The 22,363-nt window shown below is 29.6% G+C and overlaps 1 protein-coding gene and 1 pseudogene across 1 annotated transcript; one reads left to right on the forward strand and one right to left on the reverse strand.

Annotated features, from left to right (window-relative positions):
• Positions 1-4,507: 4,507 nt before the first annotated feature.
• LOC107062092 (glycine-rich RNA-binding protein RZ1A-like) lies at positions 4,508-5,011 on the reverse strand. The gene has a single exon (XM_015312323.1). It carries the CDS (start codon positions 5,009-5,011, stop codon positions 4,508-4,510), a length of 504 nt encoding a protein of 167 aa, XP_015167809.1.
• Positions 5,012-11,692: 6,681 nt separating this feature from the next.
• On the forward strand, positions 11,693-12,633 carry LOC102595252 (salicylate carboxymethyltransferase-like; annotated as a pseudogene).
• The last annotated feature ends 9,730 nt before the right edge of the window (positions 12,634-22,363 follow it).

Raw genomic sequence — 22,363 nt, forward strand, 5'->3', positions numbered from 1 at the left:
AAAAAAATATTTAAGTTTGTTTTTAAAAAATGTTTTCAATTTCAAAAATTATTTTCTACTCTAGTAAAAATAAAAGATATTTCTCAAAAATATTTTTTCATTCATAAATTAAACACTAAAAATCTTTTTCGGAAAATATTTTCTACTCACCAACCAAACATGAGAAAATAAGTCAAAAATCAACTTGTTTTCCAGGAAAACATTTTCTAGGAAAACATTTTCCTTCATACCAAACACACCCATATACTCGAAAATGTAATTTTCACAACTTCAGAAAACTTTTTTTATGAAAAGTTAATAATCGAAAAGATGAAATATTCTTGTATTACGGTATGTTTATATTATGTTTTCAATTTATATATTGATAAAGTTGGATTACTGTTAATCTATATTTGAGTATTTCAAATACAATATATAGTCAAACCTCTTTATAATGATAATATTTGATCTGTTATGAAATAAAATAATAAAATAAAAAGAAGAAAGGTAGAGACAGGAGCAGTAGTAGAAAGAAGTGGAGTAATTTTCCTTTTCTATGTCATCTTCTTATTGTTGTGTAACTACCCCTTTTATAGGGATAAAATTACTTGGAGAGGTTGGCCTCCTACAGTAACAAATATATATTATTTACAATATGACCCATAAAAATACACTATTTATAACACTCCCCCCTTGAATGTTTATGTACAAAGGAAAAGAAGAAATGTCCATAGTTATTTATAATACGAATTATTTGCTGCCTCATTAAAAACCTTACCAGAAAATTCAGTGGGATAAAATCTTGGTTAAGGGAAAAAGAGTGCAGCGCGTATTTACTCCCCCTAATGACGATGTCACTTAATGTCTCGAAGATAACACATTCCAATCCTATGTCTCAGCTTCTCAGAGGTTGAAGTTGGTAATGCCTTGGTAAATATATCTGCTAAATTATCATTGGAACGAACTTGTTGAACATCTATTTCACCCTTCTTTTGTAGATCATGAGTAAAAACGAATTTTGGTGAAATATGTTTTGTTCTATCTCCTTTGATGTATCCTCCTCTTAGTTGAGCTATACATGCAACATTGTCTTCAAATAATGTTGTTGGGATGTCTCCTTTTAAGGGAAGACCACATGTTTCTTGGATGTGCCGAGTTATTGATCTCAACCACACGCATTCTCGACTTGCTTCATGAATGGCTATAGTCTCTGCATGATTTGAAGAAGTAGCAATCATAGTTTGTTTTGTTGAACGCCATGATATAGCTGTACCTCCATATGTAAATAAATAACCTGTCTGAGATCGACCTTTATGTGGGTCAGACAAATATCTTGTATCTGCATAGCCAATTAATTGTGAATCAGACTCTTTTGAATAAATTAGTCCTTGAAGGTATCTAAATATATGTTTAATACCATTCCAATGCCTTCATGTTGGGAAAGAACTAAATCTTGCTAATAAATTTACAGAAAAAGATATATCTGATTGAGAATTACTAGCAAGGTACATCAATGCACCAATTGCACTAAGATATGGTATTTCAGAACCAACAAGTTCTTCGTCATTTTCATGAGGTTGAAATGGATCTTTATTAATATCAAGTGATCTCACAATCATTGGGGTGCTTAATGGATGTGTTTTATCCGTGCAAAATCTCTTTAAAATATTCTTAGTATATGTTGATTGATGAATAAATGCTCCATTTGCAAAATGTTCAATTTGTAGACCAAGATAAAATTGTGTCTTTCCAAGGGTTTTCATTTCAAATTCCCTTTTCAAACATTCTACTGCTTTTGAAAGTTCTTTGCGAGTTCCAATGATATTCAAGTCATCAACATATACAACTATAATGATAAATTCAGATCCAGACCTTTTAATAAATACACAAGGACAAATTAGGTCATTCTCATACCCTTTCTTTAATAGATATTCACTAAGGTGATTATACCACATATGTCCTGATTGTTTCAATCCGTATAAAGTTTTTTGAAGTTTTATTGAACAACTTTCCCAGGAATCTTTATATATTTCAGGCATTTTTAATCCATCAGGAATTTTCATAAAAATATCGTTGTCTAGTGAGCCATATAAATAGGTTGTAACGACATCCATCAGATGCATGTCAAGTTTTTCATGAATTGCCAGATTTATAAGATACCTGAAAGTGATTGCATCCACCACAGGAAAATATATCTTCATATAATCAATATCAGGTCTTTGCGAAAATCATGCCACAAGTCATGCTTTATATCTTACGACTTCATTTTTCTCATTTCATTTTCGCACAAAGACCCATTTGTACCCCACTGGATATGTACCTTTAGGTGTTCGGACTATCGATTCGAAAACTTCACGTTTTTCAGGCGAAGCTAATTCAACTTGAATTGCATCTTTTCATTTTGGCCAATCATTTCTCTGTCCACATTCCTCAACAGATTTTGGTTCAAGATCCTCATTTTGTTGCATTATTTCTATAGCAACATTATAAGCAAAAATATTGTCGACAATTATATTATTTCGGTTCCATATTTTTCTTGATGAGACATAGTTTATTGAGATTTCTTCATTATTTTCAGGCGCCTGAACCTCTTCCAAGGTTTCGTCAATTATTATGTCTCCTTGCTCTTCGTGAGCATGTTCTTTCATATTATGACCATCTTGATCGTTAGCTCCTTTTCTTTTTCGAGGATTTTTATCTTTGGAACCAATTGGTCAACCACGTTTTAAGCATGGTTTAGATTCATTTGTATTAATTAATTGTCATATCGGGACATCAACTTGAATTGGAGCATTATCAGCTGGAATATGAGATTTAGTAACTCTTGATAGGTCAGTGAATGCATCTGGCAGTTGATTTGTAATATTTTGCAAATGAATTATCTTTTGAACCTCTTGTTCACATTTATGTGTACGAGGATCTAAATGAGATAATGATAACGCATTCCAATCTATTTCCTTTTTCAGCTGCTTATTTTCTCCCCCCTAATGTTGGGTTTACTGATTCATCGAAATGACAATCAACAAATCTTGCTGTAAATAAATCTCCAGTCATAGGTTCCAAATACTTTATAATATAAGGAGATTCATACCCAACATATACCCCCAACCTTCTTTGGGGATCCATCTTTGTACGTTGTGGTGGAGCAATTGGAACATATACCGCACATCCAAATATTCTTAGATGGGAAATGTTCGGCTCCTGACCAAAAGCCAATTATAATAGGGAGATTTTATGATAGCTTGTCGGTCTGATCCACACAAGACTTGCTTAATGTAAAATAGCATGATCCCATAATGAAATGAGAAGCTTTGTTCTCATAAGCATTGGTCTAGTAATTAGTTGGAGACGTTTAATCAATGATTCTGCTAGACCATTTTGATTATGAACATGAGCAACTGGATGCTCAACTGTTATCCCAATTGATATACAATAATTATTAAAAGCCTGGGATGTAAATTCACCAGCCTTATCAAGACGAATTTTCTTAATTGTATAATCTGAAAATTGTGCTCTTAAATTTATTATCTGAGCAAGTACTCTTGCAAACGCCACTTTGCGAGTTGATAATAAGCACACATGTGACCATCTTGTAGATGCATCTATTAAAACCATATAATATTTAAATGGTCCACATGATGGGTGAATGGGCCCACATATATCACCCTGTATACATTTCAGAAAGGCTGGAGATTCAATTCCCACTTTGATTACTGATGATCTAGTAATCAATTTGCCTTGAGAACATGCAGCACAAGAGAATTTCTTAAATTGAAGAATTTTATGGTTCTTCAGAGAGTGTTCATGTGAACTCTCAATTATGTTGCGCATCATATTAGAACCGGGATGGACCAACCGGTCATGCCAAATAATAAAATTATTTGATTTAGTAAACATTTGATTTACAATGGCAAGTGTTTCAATCATGCTAATACTTGTGTAGTATAAGCCAGATGAAAGAGCGGGTAACTTTTCAAGTACAACTTTCTTACCCGACATCATTGTAGTAATATAAAGATATTCATTCTTCTCATCACTTATAGTCTCAATATGATAGTTATTTTGACGAATGTCTTTGAAACTTAATAAGTTTCGTTGAGACTTACTACAATATAATGCTTCATTGATTATCAAATTTGTTCCTCCAATAAGTACTAAATTTGCTTTTTCAAAGCCTTCAATTAATTTTGTACTATCAAATATTTAATAACATTAGCTTCTTTCATAATCAAATAAGAAAAATATTTCTTATCTCTTAAAATAGTGTGTTGTGGCACTATCTATAAGACATATCACCATGATTGATTTTTTATCCAACTGATAACTAGGAAATTTTCATATTCTTCATAAAAATAAAATATATTATAAAAACGTGAAAAACTAACGGCATAAGAAACTTTAAGAAATTATACTAAAACTGTAGAAATTAGTAAGACTTAATGCCTTAAGAAAAGCATTTAAGAAGAACAACATAGTAGTAAACATAATAGAAAATAACAATTATTCCTTTTCATAGATGATAAGTTCTTCAATCAATATTCTCATAAAAGTCTTCAGCTTCCAAATGAGTAATATTTGGGAGTCCTTCAAAATCATCATCTTTACAAGCAAGATTTTCCTCAATATCATCATATTTATTTGAGGGAGTTGCTTCATTATCATCATTTCGAAAGGTCAAGTGTGCCTCAATATTATTATCTTTTATTTTGAGAGAGGCTTGATAAAGTTTCACAAAATGATCAGGTGTACGACACTCACGTGCCCAATGACCTTGCATACCACATCGGTGACAAATATTGATTCTACCTCGAGAAGGTTTATTTTGAGAAACTTTATTATTCTCATGTTTATTTTCACCATAATGACGATAATTATTTCGTCCTCTATCACGTCCTCGTCCACGTCCACGATCGTGATCACGGCCATGACCACGATAATTATTTTGTCTTGGTTCAAACTGATTATGTGCTGCTACAATATTCGCTTCAGGGAATAGAGCAGAACCAATAGGACGGACTTCATGATTTTTCATCAATAAAGTATTATTCTGCTCAGCCACAAGTAGGCACGTAATTAATTCAAAATATTTCTTAAACCCTTTTTCACGATATTATTGTTGTAACAACACATTTGAAGCGTGAAAAATGGAAAAGGTTTTCTCAAGTAAGTCATCATCAGTGATAATATCTCCACATAATTTTAATATGGAACTTACTTTATGAATTGCAGAATTATACTCAGTTACAATTTTAAAATCTTGAAATCGAAGGTGTATCCACTCATATCGAGCTTTTGGTAACACCGTAAGTTTTAGGTGGTCATATCTGTCCTTCAATTTAATCCATAATTCAAGAGGGTCTTTCACAGTTAAATATTCAATTTTTAATCCCTCATGGAGATGATGTTGGAGAAAAATCATGGCCTCCGCTTTATCCTAGCTTGATACTTTATTTTCTTGTTTAATAGTATCACCAAGACCTTTAGCGTTAAGGTGAATTTCAGCATTAAGGACCCATGACAAATAATTCTTTCCGGTAATGTCAAGTGTCACAAACTCAAGCTTTGATAGATTTGACATGATGAAAACTAAAATGAGAGATGAGTTGGAAATAATAAATTTAACTAAGACCAAATTTCTGAAACAAATACATATGAATAAATTCTTAAGTTATGCTCATATAAAAATAAGTTGGTCACTATTATTTTCAGCACATAGATGTGTGTAGAAATATCATTAAAAGACCTCTTTAAAAGTGGCATAAAGTATTGTTAATCAATTACTAGTACATACTTGTGAGACAAAATTTGTAAACACTAATAATTTCAGCAATTCGTTGGTGTCACTGTTTAACTAATTTTACATATACTTTTTAACATAAATTCTTGAATATTGTCATGTAAAAATAAAGGGAAAAAAATTACAGAAAGAAGCATGTGAATTTAAGGTACATAAGTCACCAATATAGAAACACATAAATAAAATCAGCAATATAAAAATACATGAATAATATTTCTATTGTTAGGTACATAAATTTTTTTTAGCTATAATAATAACATACATAAATAAAATTTTATATAGTATCTTAGGACGTCTAAGAAATAAATAATGGTGAGATTATTATTTTATAAGAGTAGTTGAGAGAAAGTTGTATACATACTAAAACTAATAATACCCAGTAAATAATAATATAGATAGATATATCAAATAAAGATCATCAAGTTAATTTAATCAAAATAAATAAATAAATAAGGAAGAACTAACATGTAAAAAATATATAAGACATGTGTTTATTATACCTGAAATATTTGAAGAAAATTAGAGTTTCGTGTTGATAACGTGTTATGAAATAAAATAATAAAATAAAAAGAAAAAGGTAGAGCCAAGAGCAGTAGTAGAAAGAAGTGGAGTAATTTTCCTTTTCTATGTCATCTTCTTATTGTTGTGTAACTACCCCTTTTACAGGGATAAAGTTACTTGGAGAGGTTGGCCTCCTACAGTAACAAATAATATTTTATTTACAATATGGCCCATAAACACACACTATTTACAACATGATCGAATATTTCATGATTGTTATTAGGAGTTGCTACTATTATATATGTATATAGGCATTTGACGTTTAAATTTTATTTAGTTGTTATACCCAAAAATATGCAAAAAATAAGTTAAATAATTTTGTGTACCAAAAAGAAGAAATGTATTTGTCAATCAATTTAACTAAAATGATAGAAAAGGTATGAATGTAAAAAAGAAACATTAATAATTTGTTCTTCTGAAGTTATGACCATAATTGACGGGTACCATTTAATTACATTTTTTCCCTTTAAATATTGTACTTAAAATTACTATGTTCATGACATTAATGATGATTATTATAAATATTTAACATTTTATTTTATACATAATATATTTCTTATAAAATATCATTATACAATATTTGTGTATGACCTATATAGAGGTAATTTTACAAAAAATATTGAATTTCGTTGTTGTTATAGATAGAATGCTTTTATAGGGAATTAAAATATAATATGAAAAATCAATTGTGAAGAAAATTAGATTGTTATAATGAAATATCGTTATAATGAATGATCGCTATAAAGATGTTTGATTGTATTTGAAAACGCAGTATACATTAAATTATATTTAGGCTGAGGCGTGGATATCTCGCTCTCGTGACAGTACGCCTAATACGTTGCTTGTTTAATATTTTATTTTATACATAATATATTCCTTATAAAATATCATTACACAATATTTGTGTATATGACCTATATAGAAGCAATTTTACAAAAAAAATATTGAATTCGTTGTTGTTATAGATAGAATGCTTTTATAGAGAATTAAAATATAATATGAAAAATCAATTGTGAAGAAAATTAAACCGTTACAATGAAATATCGTTATAAAAAGATTTGATTGTATTTGAGAACGCAATATACATTAAATTGTATAATTATATATATACTTGTGAATTGTGAAACTAATATTTAAATAAATGTTATATAGGTAACACCCTCAACACATTACTTGTACATAGTAAACGATAATGGTACGTATTTAATTGTTTGTCTTGAAAAGAAAAAGTGCTATTGTTAAAGATTCCAATGGAATGAGGTACCATGATCATATGCATGAGTTGTTTTGAAGAGCAAGATTTGAAATATACCAACATACATTTTGAAAGAAGTAGTTTTACCATCTATTTACAAACAAAAGGTCACTCAGAAGCCGGGGTGGATCTACGTGGGAGTTGGGGATTCACCCGAATCCCCTCGATCAAAATATTATATTGTATATATAAGGTCAAATTTGAATATTCTGTGTATATAATATTAAATGAATCTCCTTAGAAGGACAAAAAATATAAGATACAAGTTATTCAATGAAACACTATCGAAAAGTAATAATGCATTTATTTCTCTTGCATGAGAGTCAAGTAGAGCAAACTAAGTATATCCTTATCTTAGACACAAGTATGTTATGTGGTACGCATCCTACTCTTCTTAATCCGCGTTTTATCTTTAACTTTCCTCTATCAAGACCGATTAGAGATTATCTATTTATCTTATTGACTGTGAATCAATAGAATAGTAAACAAAAGATTAAGAAAACAGATCATATGATAAAAAAAAGATAGAAATAACTACTATACATTAGAATACAAAGTTCATACTATAGCATTTAATTACAAAAGCTCTATTTCATGTAGTAACAAGAAATAATGTTAGGCAAAAAGATGAAGAATTAACCTAGAATTTTACCTTCACTCACGACCGTCTTAACCCCTAGGCCACTAAAGTCATCGCTTAGGGTCCAATATTTTTGGAAGCCCCCATTTAAAAAAAAAAAACAATTACTTATATATGCTTTTTTTAACAAAAAAATTATATGTACTACGAGTGCTATGATTTCTACTAAGGAAATTGCATATGAGATGAATATAAACCTGAATTTCGTAAGAAATTATTTTGATGAAAATAGGGATAATGAAAGCACTAAATATATGTAGAGTAGATCAAACTATTTTTTCACTTCAAAATACATTTGAACCAATTGAAGCATATAAAAAATATTTTTTGATTTCTTATTTAGTGGTAAAATATTGAGATCACTAGATGATGAAAATTTTTAAAAAAAATTGTCTTAATCTTGAACTTTCTTTAACACATAATAGTTATTTTGATATTGATGGTTTATATTTATTTTTTGAATTAAAAGTGTTAAGAGAAATAATACAAGTAAAAGATAATGATCTAGCGAAAATACTCAATCAAATAAAAAGACTTGATTCTTTTCCAAATACACATATTACTTATAGGATAATGTTAACAGTTCATGTAACCGTTGCCTCAACCAATTATTCTTTTTCGAAATTAAAATTAATTTATATCTTCTTTAAGATCAACAATGTCTCAAGAAAGATTGAATGAATTAGCTATGTTATCATTTGAAAAGGAATAATTAAAACAAATTGATTATAAAAGAGGTATTTAATGACTTCGCATCTATAATAGCTAGAAAAATAGATTTTAAATAAAAGTATATATGATAAAAAATAAAATAAAATATTAAAATCCATCTTTTAAATTTCACTTTAGGCCCCAGTATTGTTGAGTCTGCCCAGCCTTCACTCTTGCTTTGTGTTTCCATAATATTTGTCTCCCTCTAAAAATGACTAAATATGGGTATACATAATATTTAAAACACCTGAAAGGTCCCACTAAATCATAACAGTAAACATTGAAAAAAAAATCTTAACTAAAAGGTGGTAAATATACCCAATATCACTAGTCCACATTTAATTAACCTTTGTTGTCATCAAACAACTAACTAGACACTTAACGCATATCACCCACTTAAATACGCAAATATAATAGAATTACTCCTATTTAGATAATCAAAACACTTTAAACATAAGGTCGTTTTGTAGAGGGTATAAGAATAATACTAAGTAAAGTATATTAGTAATGCTTGCATTTATAATGCGTGCATTAGTAATGCTTACATTAAATAAACATAGATTATTTCTTATGCATTGTTTGGTTTGATGTATTAAAAATAACATGCATTGCATAAAAATATTTATTTACAAAGATATCATTCACAATTATGGTGGAAAAATGTAAAAAAAAAACTTTTGAGGGGTAATGGGGTCTTTAACCATGCTAATACCTAGAAATCCATGGTATTAGTAATACACTCCTTAACATACAATAAAGTATATAACTAATGCAAGTATTATTTATACATAGCATGAAAAAATACACCAAACAAAATATTACTAATACATAGAGTTAATGTATGCATTATTTTGACTAATACACTCTACCAAACTACATAAACTATAGAATCAACTCACAAACATAATATAACAGGCAAATACAATCATATTATAAAGCAGAAATAAATCACAAAATTTACATCATCTATATATGTGGCTTCCCAATTTCAACTTTTTTCTTAAGCTTCCCCTTATATTTCCCCTTTTCTTTAATCATTCGCCTTATTTTTCTCACATAGTTAGTAACGAAATTTTTTCTATATTCTTTAATATATTTTTTTTTTCAAATTTTCAACCCTTTTCTTCTTTCTTTTTGCTTTTTTGTTCACCTTACTATATATCAACAAAATTTTAAAAAAAACACTTAAATTTCTAATCATGGGCACCAATTGACTTTCTTTATTTTTATTCATCCCAATTCCAATTGTTTCCCCTTCCTTTTCCCTTTACTTCTAAGTTTTCAACTTTAAAATGCACTAGGAATGTCGAGATCAAATTAATGCAAAGTTAATCAACAAATATATATAAAAAAAAAAATCTAATTTAAGCGACTAATAGTGAAATAGGCTAAAAGGCTCAAAGGGGGTAACTAAGAATAAATGTTAGGGTAAACCGTAAACAAATATTTTGTCAAAAATTGGCTTAACAAAGAAATGCCTAAATCATATCTTGCGAATCAAAACTTCGTTTCACTTAATTCTATACACACCAGACAAGTTCTAGACATCTCATGAGATAAACAAAAATAAATTCATAGCATTTTCATGGCACTTTCTTACCACTGAGTCATCAAATTCGCAAGTTAATATACATATATATATTTATTATTATTATTATTTTTAATTTTCTAATACAAATATAGAAACTACAAAAAAATTATTGGGTTTGTTCAACTATCTTGCATGTCAACTATATATGCATGTGTACAATGCCTCAATCGAAAAAGACAGAAAGAAGATAAAATTAGCAAGATCATTGGTATCACACAATCCATCATAAGAAGATAAAGTAATAGACAACAGTCTAATTTCTGTTTCACTTAGGCAAACTTCTTGTGATAGTACGCCTAATACGTTGCTTGTTTTTCCATGGCATGCAATAGTTTGTAATCACAAATTGTTGGTGTAATATATCATAAATACAATAGAGATTATCGTTGACAATTAAATGACAAAAATAAATAAAAAATATTTAGGTTGAGGCGTGGATATTTCGCTCTCTTTATAGAGATTCAAGCTCATTGTGGTATAAAATCTACACCGATCCAGTAGTATATCTCTTGACTTGTACCCTCTAGGATATATACAACAGCACAACAACGTTGTACAACTCAACCAATTTCAGATTTAGTTGAAGACTTGAAATATTTTCTTAGTCTCAACTCTCTCTTTCACTAATACATACTCCCTCCGTTTCACAAAGAATGACTTCCTTTCCTCTTTAGTTAGTTTAAAAAAGAATGAACTCTTTCCTTTTTTGGTAACATTTTACTTTTAACTTTCCACGTGACATGTTTAAGACCACAAGATTAAAGGCAATTTTGTATATTTGACATAACTTTAATTTAGGACCACAAGATTCAAAAGTCTTCTTTAATTTCTTAAACTTCGTGCCAAGTCAAAGCAGACCACTCTTTTTGAAACGGAGGGAGTAATATTTTTCCACAGTTAGCATATTTCATCTCCTACCCAACACAAAGGAAGATGCGTCATTATTTATAGATGAAGAAGTCTTCCATGTAATCAATGGTTAGAATAAGGAGTAGTAATGTAGATAGATAAATATGATAGATATTACATATGTTATAAGATGTGTAACCGTCCCAGATCTAATAAAACCGAACCGATTTATTACTCCCCGAAACCAAACAATCTATAAATAAGTAATACCCTCATTGGAAATATATTAAGCCAAAAGTGGATAACGTATACACACACAAAAGATGGAAGTCACTAAAGTTCTTCACATGAATGGAGGAATGGGAGACGCTAGCTATGCCAAAAATTCTCTGCTTCAGGTATTATCACACACACTTTTAGTTAAACAATTGAGATTTTGATCAGCAATTTACGTATGAAATTTTCAAATTTTTTGAAATAAAGTTTATATATTGATAAACTACGTAAACAGTATATTATCAGTCACAATAATTGACAATTCAAAAATATTTAAAAGATGTATGAAAAATTTATGATAAAAAATAAACTTGTTTGAATCTCGAAATCCGAAAAGTGCTACATAAATTGAGATGGAGGGAGTAACAATTTCCTTAAGTGCTACATAAATTGAGATGGAGGGAGTAACAATTTCCTTTTGATTTTCTACAGCAAAAGGTGATCCTCATGACATAAAATCAATAACAGATGAAGCCATACCTTCTCTCTACAACAACCTTTCCCCAAGAGAAACTATTTGCATTGGGGATTTAGGTTGTTCTTCTGGACCAAACACTTTCTTGCCAGTCTCTCAACTCATTCAAACTATTGATAAAGAAAGAAAAAACAAGGGTCATAAGTCGCTGGAATTTCATGTTTTCTTGAATGATCTTCCCAGCAATGATTTTAATACCATTTTTCGATTGCTACCGACATTTCATGAAAGTCTGAGGAAAAAAAAGATGGATTATTTGATCCTGCAAATTGCTTTGTGACAGGAGTTGCTGGTTCATTTTATACTAGACTTTTCCCTTCTTCCAATAGCCTACACTTTGTCCACTCCTCTTATAGTCTTCATTGGCTTTTTCAAGTATGTACATCAATTTCTGATGCTAATATAAATAGGGAAAAAAACTCAAATATGTCACTATTTCGTTGGTTGGCCAAAACAAACTAGCTAGCAATTCGTGCATCCTCACGAACCCTGGACTGGACCCGACACCTTTAATTTGTTATTTTACAATTATTAAGTTTCAATCGCTTGTGATACTGTAATAATATCTCATAGAGATTTATGATAATGTAATATTTATTTTCTATTCCTTAAAAACAATTATTTTCAACCGGTAGAGTTTCTATATATATACCGAGATTGTACGCTGTGTATCGGTCGGTTCGGTTCGATTTTAAAATTTATCGGTTCGACTTATCAGTTATCAATTTGTAGACATGCTAAACGTTAAGAACCATTAAAATATTGGCTTATCGGTTCAATTATCGGCTTAACCGTTAAGATTTGACACAAAAAATAAATAATTGAAAATCATTTTAAAACATGGTGACAAACCAAATAAACCATGCACATGAGTTGATAGATTGTATCTTGATCAAAAAACAACACTAACACATTGTAAAATAACCAAAAGTTTGAAACTGCTAGAAATAAAAATATGAAACTAAATTCTAAGTCAAGGACTTTATATACCGAATGATATAAATATAATTTATCAATTTACTATCGGGTTATCGGTTAACCTGTTAATAAAAACTTCAAAACCATTAAAAATTGATACCCCGATAATAAAAAAATCAAAACCAAACTTTTTTTTTTATTCGAATTATCAGTTTTGAATAGCCCTAGGAGATTGTATAAGAAATCTAAATTACATATCCAAACCAAATTTTAACTTCATATTAGTGTGATTTCAAATCATAATTTTGTATTACATGTCCAAACGAGCCATAAAATAAATATAATTTCATAAAAAAAAGTGCAAACTCGGATTTATTAGATCTCAAAATGATACCAAATCCTAAATAGCAAATTTAAGAAAAGAAAAAGGAAAAAAAAAATGAATATGACCACTTGATATATAGGTTGAGGTGACAAGATGTTGGTCCTATTAGGTGTGTGTGTTTGTCCTTTAGGGCACATTTTGGTTTGTACCCCCACACTATTGCAGCTGTATTCTTCAAGTGGCTTGAAAATCACACGTACAAAGGTGGTGTACGTTTTGTTCGTTTGATCTGCTGGTGTCACCATAAAGTTCAATAAATAACTCTATCAATTAGTTGGCTAAATTACCGACATATATTGTGGTGCAATATTGTAATCGCTTCACCGTTGATTAAAAATTTTGAACTTGAGTTCTGGATATGAAGAAAATTCAATTGGAGTATCATTCCAAATGAGCTTTGCAATGTTAGATTCAGACTTATTTTCCACACTAATACGAGCACCAGACACTGAATGTCCAACATGATATATATATATATATATATATATATATTGATTATATCATTTCTAATACAAATAGCTAAATTTTGTATATTCACACAAAAATCACACAAATTAAAAATATTAACTTTCTGGTGAATAACTTAATTTTTACTCTTTTCCAAAAAATTAATCAATAAAATATCAATCTAAAAGCTTTGACCCGACCCAAAATATACACAACCCCAAGGACAAAAAGGCCATTGAAAAAAATGTGTTAATTTCAAATATAATAAAGTAATTAGTTTACAACAAATATAGTCATGTTTTATTTATATAAGAAAATAGTCTAAAATTATAGGAAGTATAAACTCAATATAGCTTGTCAAAAGTCATAGAGTTATACATTGATTCTATAAATATAGCTTACTTATACATGAGTTATACGATGACTATACATTACGATACACTCAAAAAATTAATATAGCTTAACTATACATGAATTATACACTGATTATTCAATCTTGATCAACTCAAAATTACCTCTAAAAAGTCCCAAAATTTTAGATATAAAATCTTCTCGATGTTTCGAGTCTTTTGATATATAATTCGCTTGAAACGATTCACATTTTTGATACGTTAATTTTTTTTTTTAAAAAAAAAAGAGGAGAGGAAGCAAACGAATTAGAAGAATGAAGAAGATGAATAAGAAGGAGAAGGAAGAAAAGCTAGTAATGGCAAAATCGAAAAGAAGAAGAATTATGCCAATTTTGATAATTTTGAAAATTGAACCAATTATTATTTGGTAAAGCAAAGGGACGAATGATCACTTTACATAATTTTCCGTATATAAATCGCCAAAAATAGCACCAACAAGAACTTTTATTGACATTTCGGAGCACTATTAAAGAATGACTAAAACCGACAAAGAGAAATTTGATTGTATTGGCTGCCTTGCTTGTTCAAACTCGTTTGAGTAACTCCTGTCTCATTTTTTCGGTTATCTTTCAATAGTAATTTGAATTTTTAAAAAAAATATTGACTAACAGACGTTTTTAAGCAAAAATGCACAAAAACTATCTTAAAAAAAAAATGATAGAAGAACGATAGAGTCATCCCTCATTTTTTTTATCTTACAAAAACGATGTAAGTCGTTATTTTTTGAAGAGCAAAATTATAGTTGAAAAGTATAAATAAAAATAACGAATTTAGTTCATCAAAAATCATGTGTAATCCAGTGAGAGAATAGTTTGTTGTCAATTGTCATAATAAATATTTGAGTTCGATTTAAAGTTGCGACTTACTGAAAAATGATGGACTCAATCGGTTTTTTTGTTGACGTACCTAGAAGAAATATCTAGCATTGCTTTAAAACCAAACATGATAAAATAGTAGAGAACAGAAAAGAATATGAAGAGCTATTTACTTTTTTTCATATGGATTTTGGGTGTGGTCGAAGCGTTTAAATTAAATTTTTATTTGATAGTTTTTTGATTAGTTCAAACAAATTTCAATGTGATTGAGTAGTAATGGCACACAATTTTTTTGATTTTCTTTTAGTTCCATCTTGCTAACAACGCAGTTTAAAATGATTTTTTAAAAATAAAAAATAAAAAAAATCTCCCTCTTCAACCACTTCACCATTAACTTCAATGGGGTTAATTTGATGTCACACAAACTTCCATTTTACTGCATTATTGAATTATTAACTATATTTATGATATAAAAAAGTCGCACAACATTACTTAAATATCACTAAAGTTATTAAACTTTTTTTACAATATAAAACGTCACTCAATATTACTTTAGTAGTACTACAATGGACCACTCACTACAACAAAAACAACTTTTAGCGGCAATTAAAAATTAATTGTCACTAATGATCGTTTTTAATGTAGTGACTTGGGAGGAAACAAAATACACATTTTATATGATAACCAATGATACATGACTTTTTTGTTAGTCTCGTCTTAAATTATTTGTCGCATATTTGTTTTATATATATATTCTTTAAAAGAAAACATTAGTTAAGAGGAATTTTTGATTATTTTATTCTCACTTATGTCTTGAGATATAAAGATTATTAAATATTTGTTATATTTAGATGTTTGTTATCTTCAAGAAACAATTACTATTAAGAACAAAATGAAAAAAAGAATAATTAATTTTGTCTTGAACTTCTAAAAGACATTGTTCTTGGTGATTTGGAGTACTCTGTGAGACATAATGATTTTGGATATTTTAGGTGTATTAAGGTTAAGAAGGTTAAGAGCGTTATTAATAGGATAAGCAGAGGAAGAATGATCAGATCATATGAAATTTCGGTGGAGTTTTGAAAGAGCACAAATAAGGCAAGTATGAAGTGGTAAGTAACTTGTTTGCTTAGTATCATTTTCAAGATGATAAAAATGCTCAAAGAATGAAGGTGGAGTACAATGATTCTATTAAATAAAAGCAAGGATGATATTCAAAATTATAACAATTATAGGGGAATCAGTTGCTACGTCATACTACAAAAAATTGGGAGAGAGTGGTGAAGATGAGGTGAGGAAGAGTGTGTTCATTTTCGAGAATTAGTTCATATCCATGCTAGCGCAATCCTCTATAGAAGCCAAGCATCTTGTGAGGAGATGGTGAAAAAATATCAGAAAATAAAGAATAACTTACAGATGGTGTCATTGACCTTGAAAAGATGCTTGAGAAAAGTCCTCTAGAGATGCCTGGAGGCTAGTGGTGTACAAACTTACATTAGGGCGATAAATGTCATGTTTGATGAAATCAAAATTTGGGTTAGAACAATGTAAGAAGATTCGGAGCACTTCCCAATTGAGATGGGCTTGCAGGGATTAGTTCTTAGCCCATTCTTGTCATGCTGTATGTTATTTGCAATGATATAGTATTAATTGATAAAACATGTAACACAGTTAACACTAGACTGGAGGTGTGGAGACAAACTCTAGAGCCTAAGGATTTAGAATGAGCAAGACCAAAGTATAGTATTTGAAATGCAAATGCACTGATACAATGCATGAAATATACATGGAAGTGGAAGTGAGGCTTGACACACGATCTATCCCCAAGACAAGATAATTTCAAGTATCGTGGGTCTGTAATTTAGGAAAGTGGGAACGTTAACTGTAGTACCATACATCGTATTGGTTGAGCCTAAATGAAGTGGAGGCTTGCCTCTAGTATCTTGTGTGATAAAAATGTACCACAAAAACTTAAAGGTAGGTTCTATGGAGTGGTAGTTGAATCGACATTATTGTATGGAGAAGAGTGCTCACCAGTCAAGAGTTTTCTCGTTCAATGATGCATGTTGTAGAAATGATGATGTAGAGATAGATGTGTCGGTATACTGGGAATTGATAAAATTAGGATAAAGTTATTTTGGATAAGGGAGGAGTGGTCTCTGTGGTGGACAAGATGATAAAAATGAGATTGGAATAGTTTTCACGTGTGAATAGGATATGTGCAGACGCCCTAATGGGAAGGTGCGAGAGGTTGGATATATATATATAGTAGGCACGAAGAGAGGTAGAGGTAGGCTGAAAAAGTATTGTGAAGAGATAATTGACAGAACATGACACAACTTCAGATTATACCAAGATATCATGACCTTAGATAGAAGAGTGTGGAGGTAGTGGTTTAAATTTAAGGTAGAAGATTAGTAGATAGTGGAATATTGTCTTACTTTTCGAGAGTTTAGGCTTGTTGGTATATGTCGTTGTACTAGCTGTATTCTTGTAGTTCTTGCTTTTGATATCATCTATCATCGATCATTTATTTGTTGTGTTTTGGTTATTGCATTATTTTGTTGTTGTTGTTCTTATTTCTTTCTTGTAGTATTTGCACTATTTCTTTTATTAGTTGTTATGTTTTCTTCACTACTAGTATCTGGACACGTGTTTTGCACGTGTATTCCATGTTAATTTGTTCAAACTTTTTCATTGAGATGGAGGGAGTATATAATCGTCAAATATATTGGTTTTAAAAAATTCAAGCTTATTCTTACTAAAATAAAGAAATTAAAACACATATCAATTCTCTCTTTACATATAAAGTAGAAACAACTGCTAAAAGTATAACAAGAATATTTGAATGCTAAAATTAAAATATTACATGTCGGAATAATAATATGTGTCTAAACTTTCATATACAATGATACATAAACATTGTGCATTACAATAAATTTGTGTTGAACTTTGTTTAGTGAAGTTGATATTACTGGCTAATCGAACTCTAGACGCCAATAGCTCTTGGTACTTCCCATCCTCTCAAATTGTTGCTTTCTCTTCAAGAACTAAAAAGAAGATGAAATTAATTAATAAATTTAAATTATGCAAGAGCTTATTAAAATGGTGAGTAAGGATTCAAGAATCCTTTCTTGCCTTTTTATAGCTATTTTTCAATTTGCATTCCTTGAACCTTTTCTTTAATTAGTCTACATTTAATTATTCAATGCAACTCTTCCTATTCTCCAAACTATTTATTTCTCCTAATTAATTAGTCTACATTTAATTATTTAATGCAACTCTTCATATTCTCCAAACTTTTAGCAATGAATAATGCACACTTAAATTTGATTAATGGGTAAATCATTAAGGGCTACATTTAAATTGGACTTTTGAATAACTGCAGATTCACAAATCTCATGTATAAATTTAAATGCAATTACTACTATTTCAATTAGATTAGGTATTTTATTTTAATTAAATATAAGAGAAAATTTGTAATCTAACTTTAAACACTCGTTTTATTTCTCTCCATTTTTATTCAAGTGGATACATTCACATCATACTAATATTCTACTTTAAACAGAAACAACACAAAACAATATATACAAAAATTCATATCCCAAGCCATAATAAATGTCATTATTTTTTATTAGGGATACATTCACCTCAGTTCTCACCCCATGAATTTCTGTAACATTTCATTAATTTGACTGAAAACATAATAAGTATCATTATCTTTTAGTTGGAATATGAATGTCAACGAGTGCCCTCTCTTTTTGTGTGGATAATTTAGTGATTTTACATTTATGTATATTAGTTTTGAAGAGATAATACATTTTTATTATTATTTAATTCTATTAGATGTTGTATTTAGTACATTTTGATGGGTTTTAAAGGTGTGAACATGAAATTAAGTGTTGTGACTCTCTTGAAGGGTTGTGACTATGCTGGAGGGTTGTGACGTTTATGAAAGGTTGTGTCCTTTCTAAAGGGTTGTGACCGGTTGAAAGGTTGTGCCTTTTCCAAAGTGTTGTGAGCTTTCTGAAAGGTTGTCTTCTTTCCAAAGAGTTGTGACCTTTACCCTTTGTTGGCTATAAATAGATAGACTTTCTCTCAATTTTCTGGATTGAATTCTTCCCTTCTCTTGCATACATTTCTTACAAAATAAAATCGATCGATCGTGTCTGTGTGTGTGATTCGTTGCTATCATTTTGAGTTCGTTGAAATTATTGAAATTTGAGGTATCACTACTTCTTTAATGGTTAATCCGTTTTATCTTGGGAGGAATTAATCTGCAACCTCGGGTACTTGAGGGGATTAAATTTCTTAAGGACACACAGTGGGTTTTGTGCACTCGGATAGTTCTTTGTTTTTCTTTTCATCTTTTATTATTTCTGGTTTGCTAATCTGATACATGAGATAACAAGCTTAAGAAATTTAATGTTGGTATTTTCTGTGGTAAGGAAATTACTTCTATTTTCTGTGTTCTTTTTATTGGGGAAAGAAAAATAAGAAAAAGAGAATTATTTTATCATATGATAAAAGATATTTGGGATGAATTAGTACAACTTCGAGTATATTTTTTGTAGTAAGTTTTCCTTGGATTGGTAAGATTATTTTTATTTTCTTCCCAAGTGCATTCAAGCATTGCACCCCTTGAGTTTTCTTTTCAATGAGAAAAGTTATTTTGTGTCATAAAGGCTAAGATGAGCACTTTAATTTTTTCCATATATTCTTGGTTTTATATAACTATGAGAAGAAGTAAATGAACAAATGTTGTCTCCTAACAATATTTGAACATGAGTTTAGTTTCTTGTTGAAATTAAATGTCTTCTTGAGGAAAATAGGAACTTGATGGAAACTGAGAAAAGGAAAAAAAAATTAGCAAGAAAAGTGACTTGCATGGAATCATTGCTGACAAATATAATATGATTCAATGAGAGTAAATATCAGGTTCTATCTTTATTTCCTTTGATTATTATTTTCTTTTTCTATCCTTTATAAGTTATGAAATTTATTTCTTAAATGTTAGGATAGATGGTCATTATGTGATGATCTCGGAATATGTCTTTATCATTATTAATATGTATTCTGTTTAGAGGAGGAAAAATAAAACTTTTGTAGTTTTCTACTCCATGTGAAATTTGATTGTGTTTGACTTTTGGATTTTTTCTTCTTCTTTAGTTTGAAGAATATAAGAACTTCACAAACAAATCAGATTGTGCATTGGTTTGAAGAATATAGAAACTTCACCAATTTTTTAAATGCTCTGTTTGAATGAATATTTTGACTTGAAGAGTACAAAATCTTTGTCAAGAATATTAAGGCTAAATGATTGAAAAAGATAAAATCTTCATCGTTAGCTCGAAATAGTGTTGTATTTGAGGTTTCTGGAGATTAAAATGTTTTTGGTTTATTACTCTGTTTGAATGTGAAACTGATTCGAAGAATATTAAAACTTCATTAGAATTCAAGGTTCATTCGGTTAACGATTAGAAGAATAAAAAAATTTCACTTTATCGTTAAACTAGAAACAAGTTGTATAAAGATTGAATCTTTATTGTTAGTATTCTAAATACTAAGTGGTTTGTCTAGTTGTGACAAAACGGGAAAAAAATAAAATTAGTGACATAAAATTAGTGATTTTTGTGCATGCAATGGTTGTTTATATGGATTAAATCTCCAAAAGAAGGCTTCGTGTTGCCAATGTGTAAGCATGGGAAAAAATATGTGGAAAATAATTTCAAATACTTGAAAAATATTTTTGAGAACATATTTAAAATGTGGGGGGTTCTTTACTTCTGATAAAGACAAATTAAACTTACTATCTAATTTAAATTTGAAAGTACAAGATATGGAATTTAATGACATTCTTGTATTATATTAGACCCACAAGATTCTTGAAGTATATTTGATATTGTGGACGTTGAGTCTCTCTTTACTAGTATATGATATGACTAGTATAAAACCACAAAATTATATTACTCGTTCAAAGGAATGGTATTCTTTGATGAAAAAGTTTCACTTAAAATATTGTGATTTTTCATGAAAAAATATGTCTATTAAAATAAATTTTTTTGTATAGACATGAACATTGGTGAAAAGTGATTTGTTATGTTTGTGTTGTAAAACAAACATTTGGGTTATATTGCCCTTATTGGACCGATGAGACAATGATCATGGGTAATTCTATAACAAATTGAATGTTATGGAAAGGTCCTTATGAAAAGGACATATGGCAAGGTGTTGACTCTAAAACAATATCTGTATTTGAGAAAATTATAAAAAGTAAAGAACAAAATATTTGTGGGAAAAGATTAGCTCACAGAAGGTCTTTTCAAACTTAGTATTTCTGTTTGTTCTTACTTGCTTGAATCAAAATTGTTTGTGACATAAAATGCTTGGGACATGTCAATTACAAAACCTTGCAAAAACTGATCAACTTAGAAGTTTTGCCTAACTTCTAGTGCAATAAATCAAAATGTCAATTATGTGTTGTTGAAAGGAAGTTTAATACCTTAGAATTGATTTACACTGACATTTTGTGATATAAAGTCAACACCATCTCGTGGTGGGAAAAAAGTGTTTCATAAATTTTATTGACAATTGCACTAGATATTGTTATGTTTATTTGCTGAATGGTAAGGATGAAGCAATAAAAACATATTGGCAATGTAAAACTGAAGTTGAAAATCAGTTGGATAAAAAGATTGTCATGATTAAAAGTGGTAGATGTGGAGAATATGAATCTTCTTTTGTAGAAATATATTTGGAAAATGGAATCATCCATCAAATTACTGCACATTCTCACCTCAATCTAATGAAATTGTTGACAGGAAAAAACCAAACTTTGAAGGAAATGTTGAATGTCCTATTTATAAGTTCAGGTTTACCACAAAATTTGTGGGGGGTGCTATCATTACAGCAAAAGAGAACAACAAAAAATTTGTACTGTTCAGAAAGAGAGAAACAAAAAGTTTTGTTTGTTAGTAAAGGGAGTAACAAGTAAAAAAAACAAAACTTTTGTTTGTTAAGAAAGGGAGCAACAGAAAGTTGTATTTGTTCAGGCTTTGTTGTATCCTGATAGAGAATTGTTTGTCGTCCCTTAAAGTTTATACAAGCAATAACTCTTGAAAGATAGTGATCAAACAATTTCCAATACAGTCTATTTCACATGAGAAATGGAAATGAGGGTACTATTCCAAACGGATCAAAATAGGACCTAAGACTTTGGATTGTATGTTCATTGGATATGCTACAAATACTAAA

Source organism: Solanum tuberosum, unplaced genomic scaffold (genome assembly GCF_000226075.1).
Source record: "Solanum tuberosum cultivar DM 1-3 516 R44 unplaced genomic scaffold, SolTub_3.0 scf00185, whole genome shotgun sequence".
In the NCBI taxonomy this organism is placed as follows: Eukaryota; Viridiplantae; Streptophyta; class Magnoliopsida; order Solanales; family Solanaceae; genus Solanum; species Solanum tuberosum.

What these genes read in the sequence shown, in the direction of transcription:
- LOC107062092 (XM_015312323.1), bottom strand. Translation starts at nt 5,011, where the DNA reads ATGAAAAATCATGAAGTCCGTCCTATTGGTTCTGCTCTATTCCCTGAA.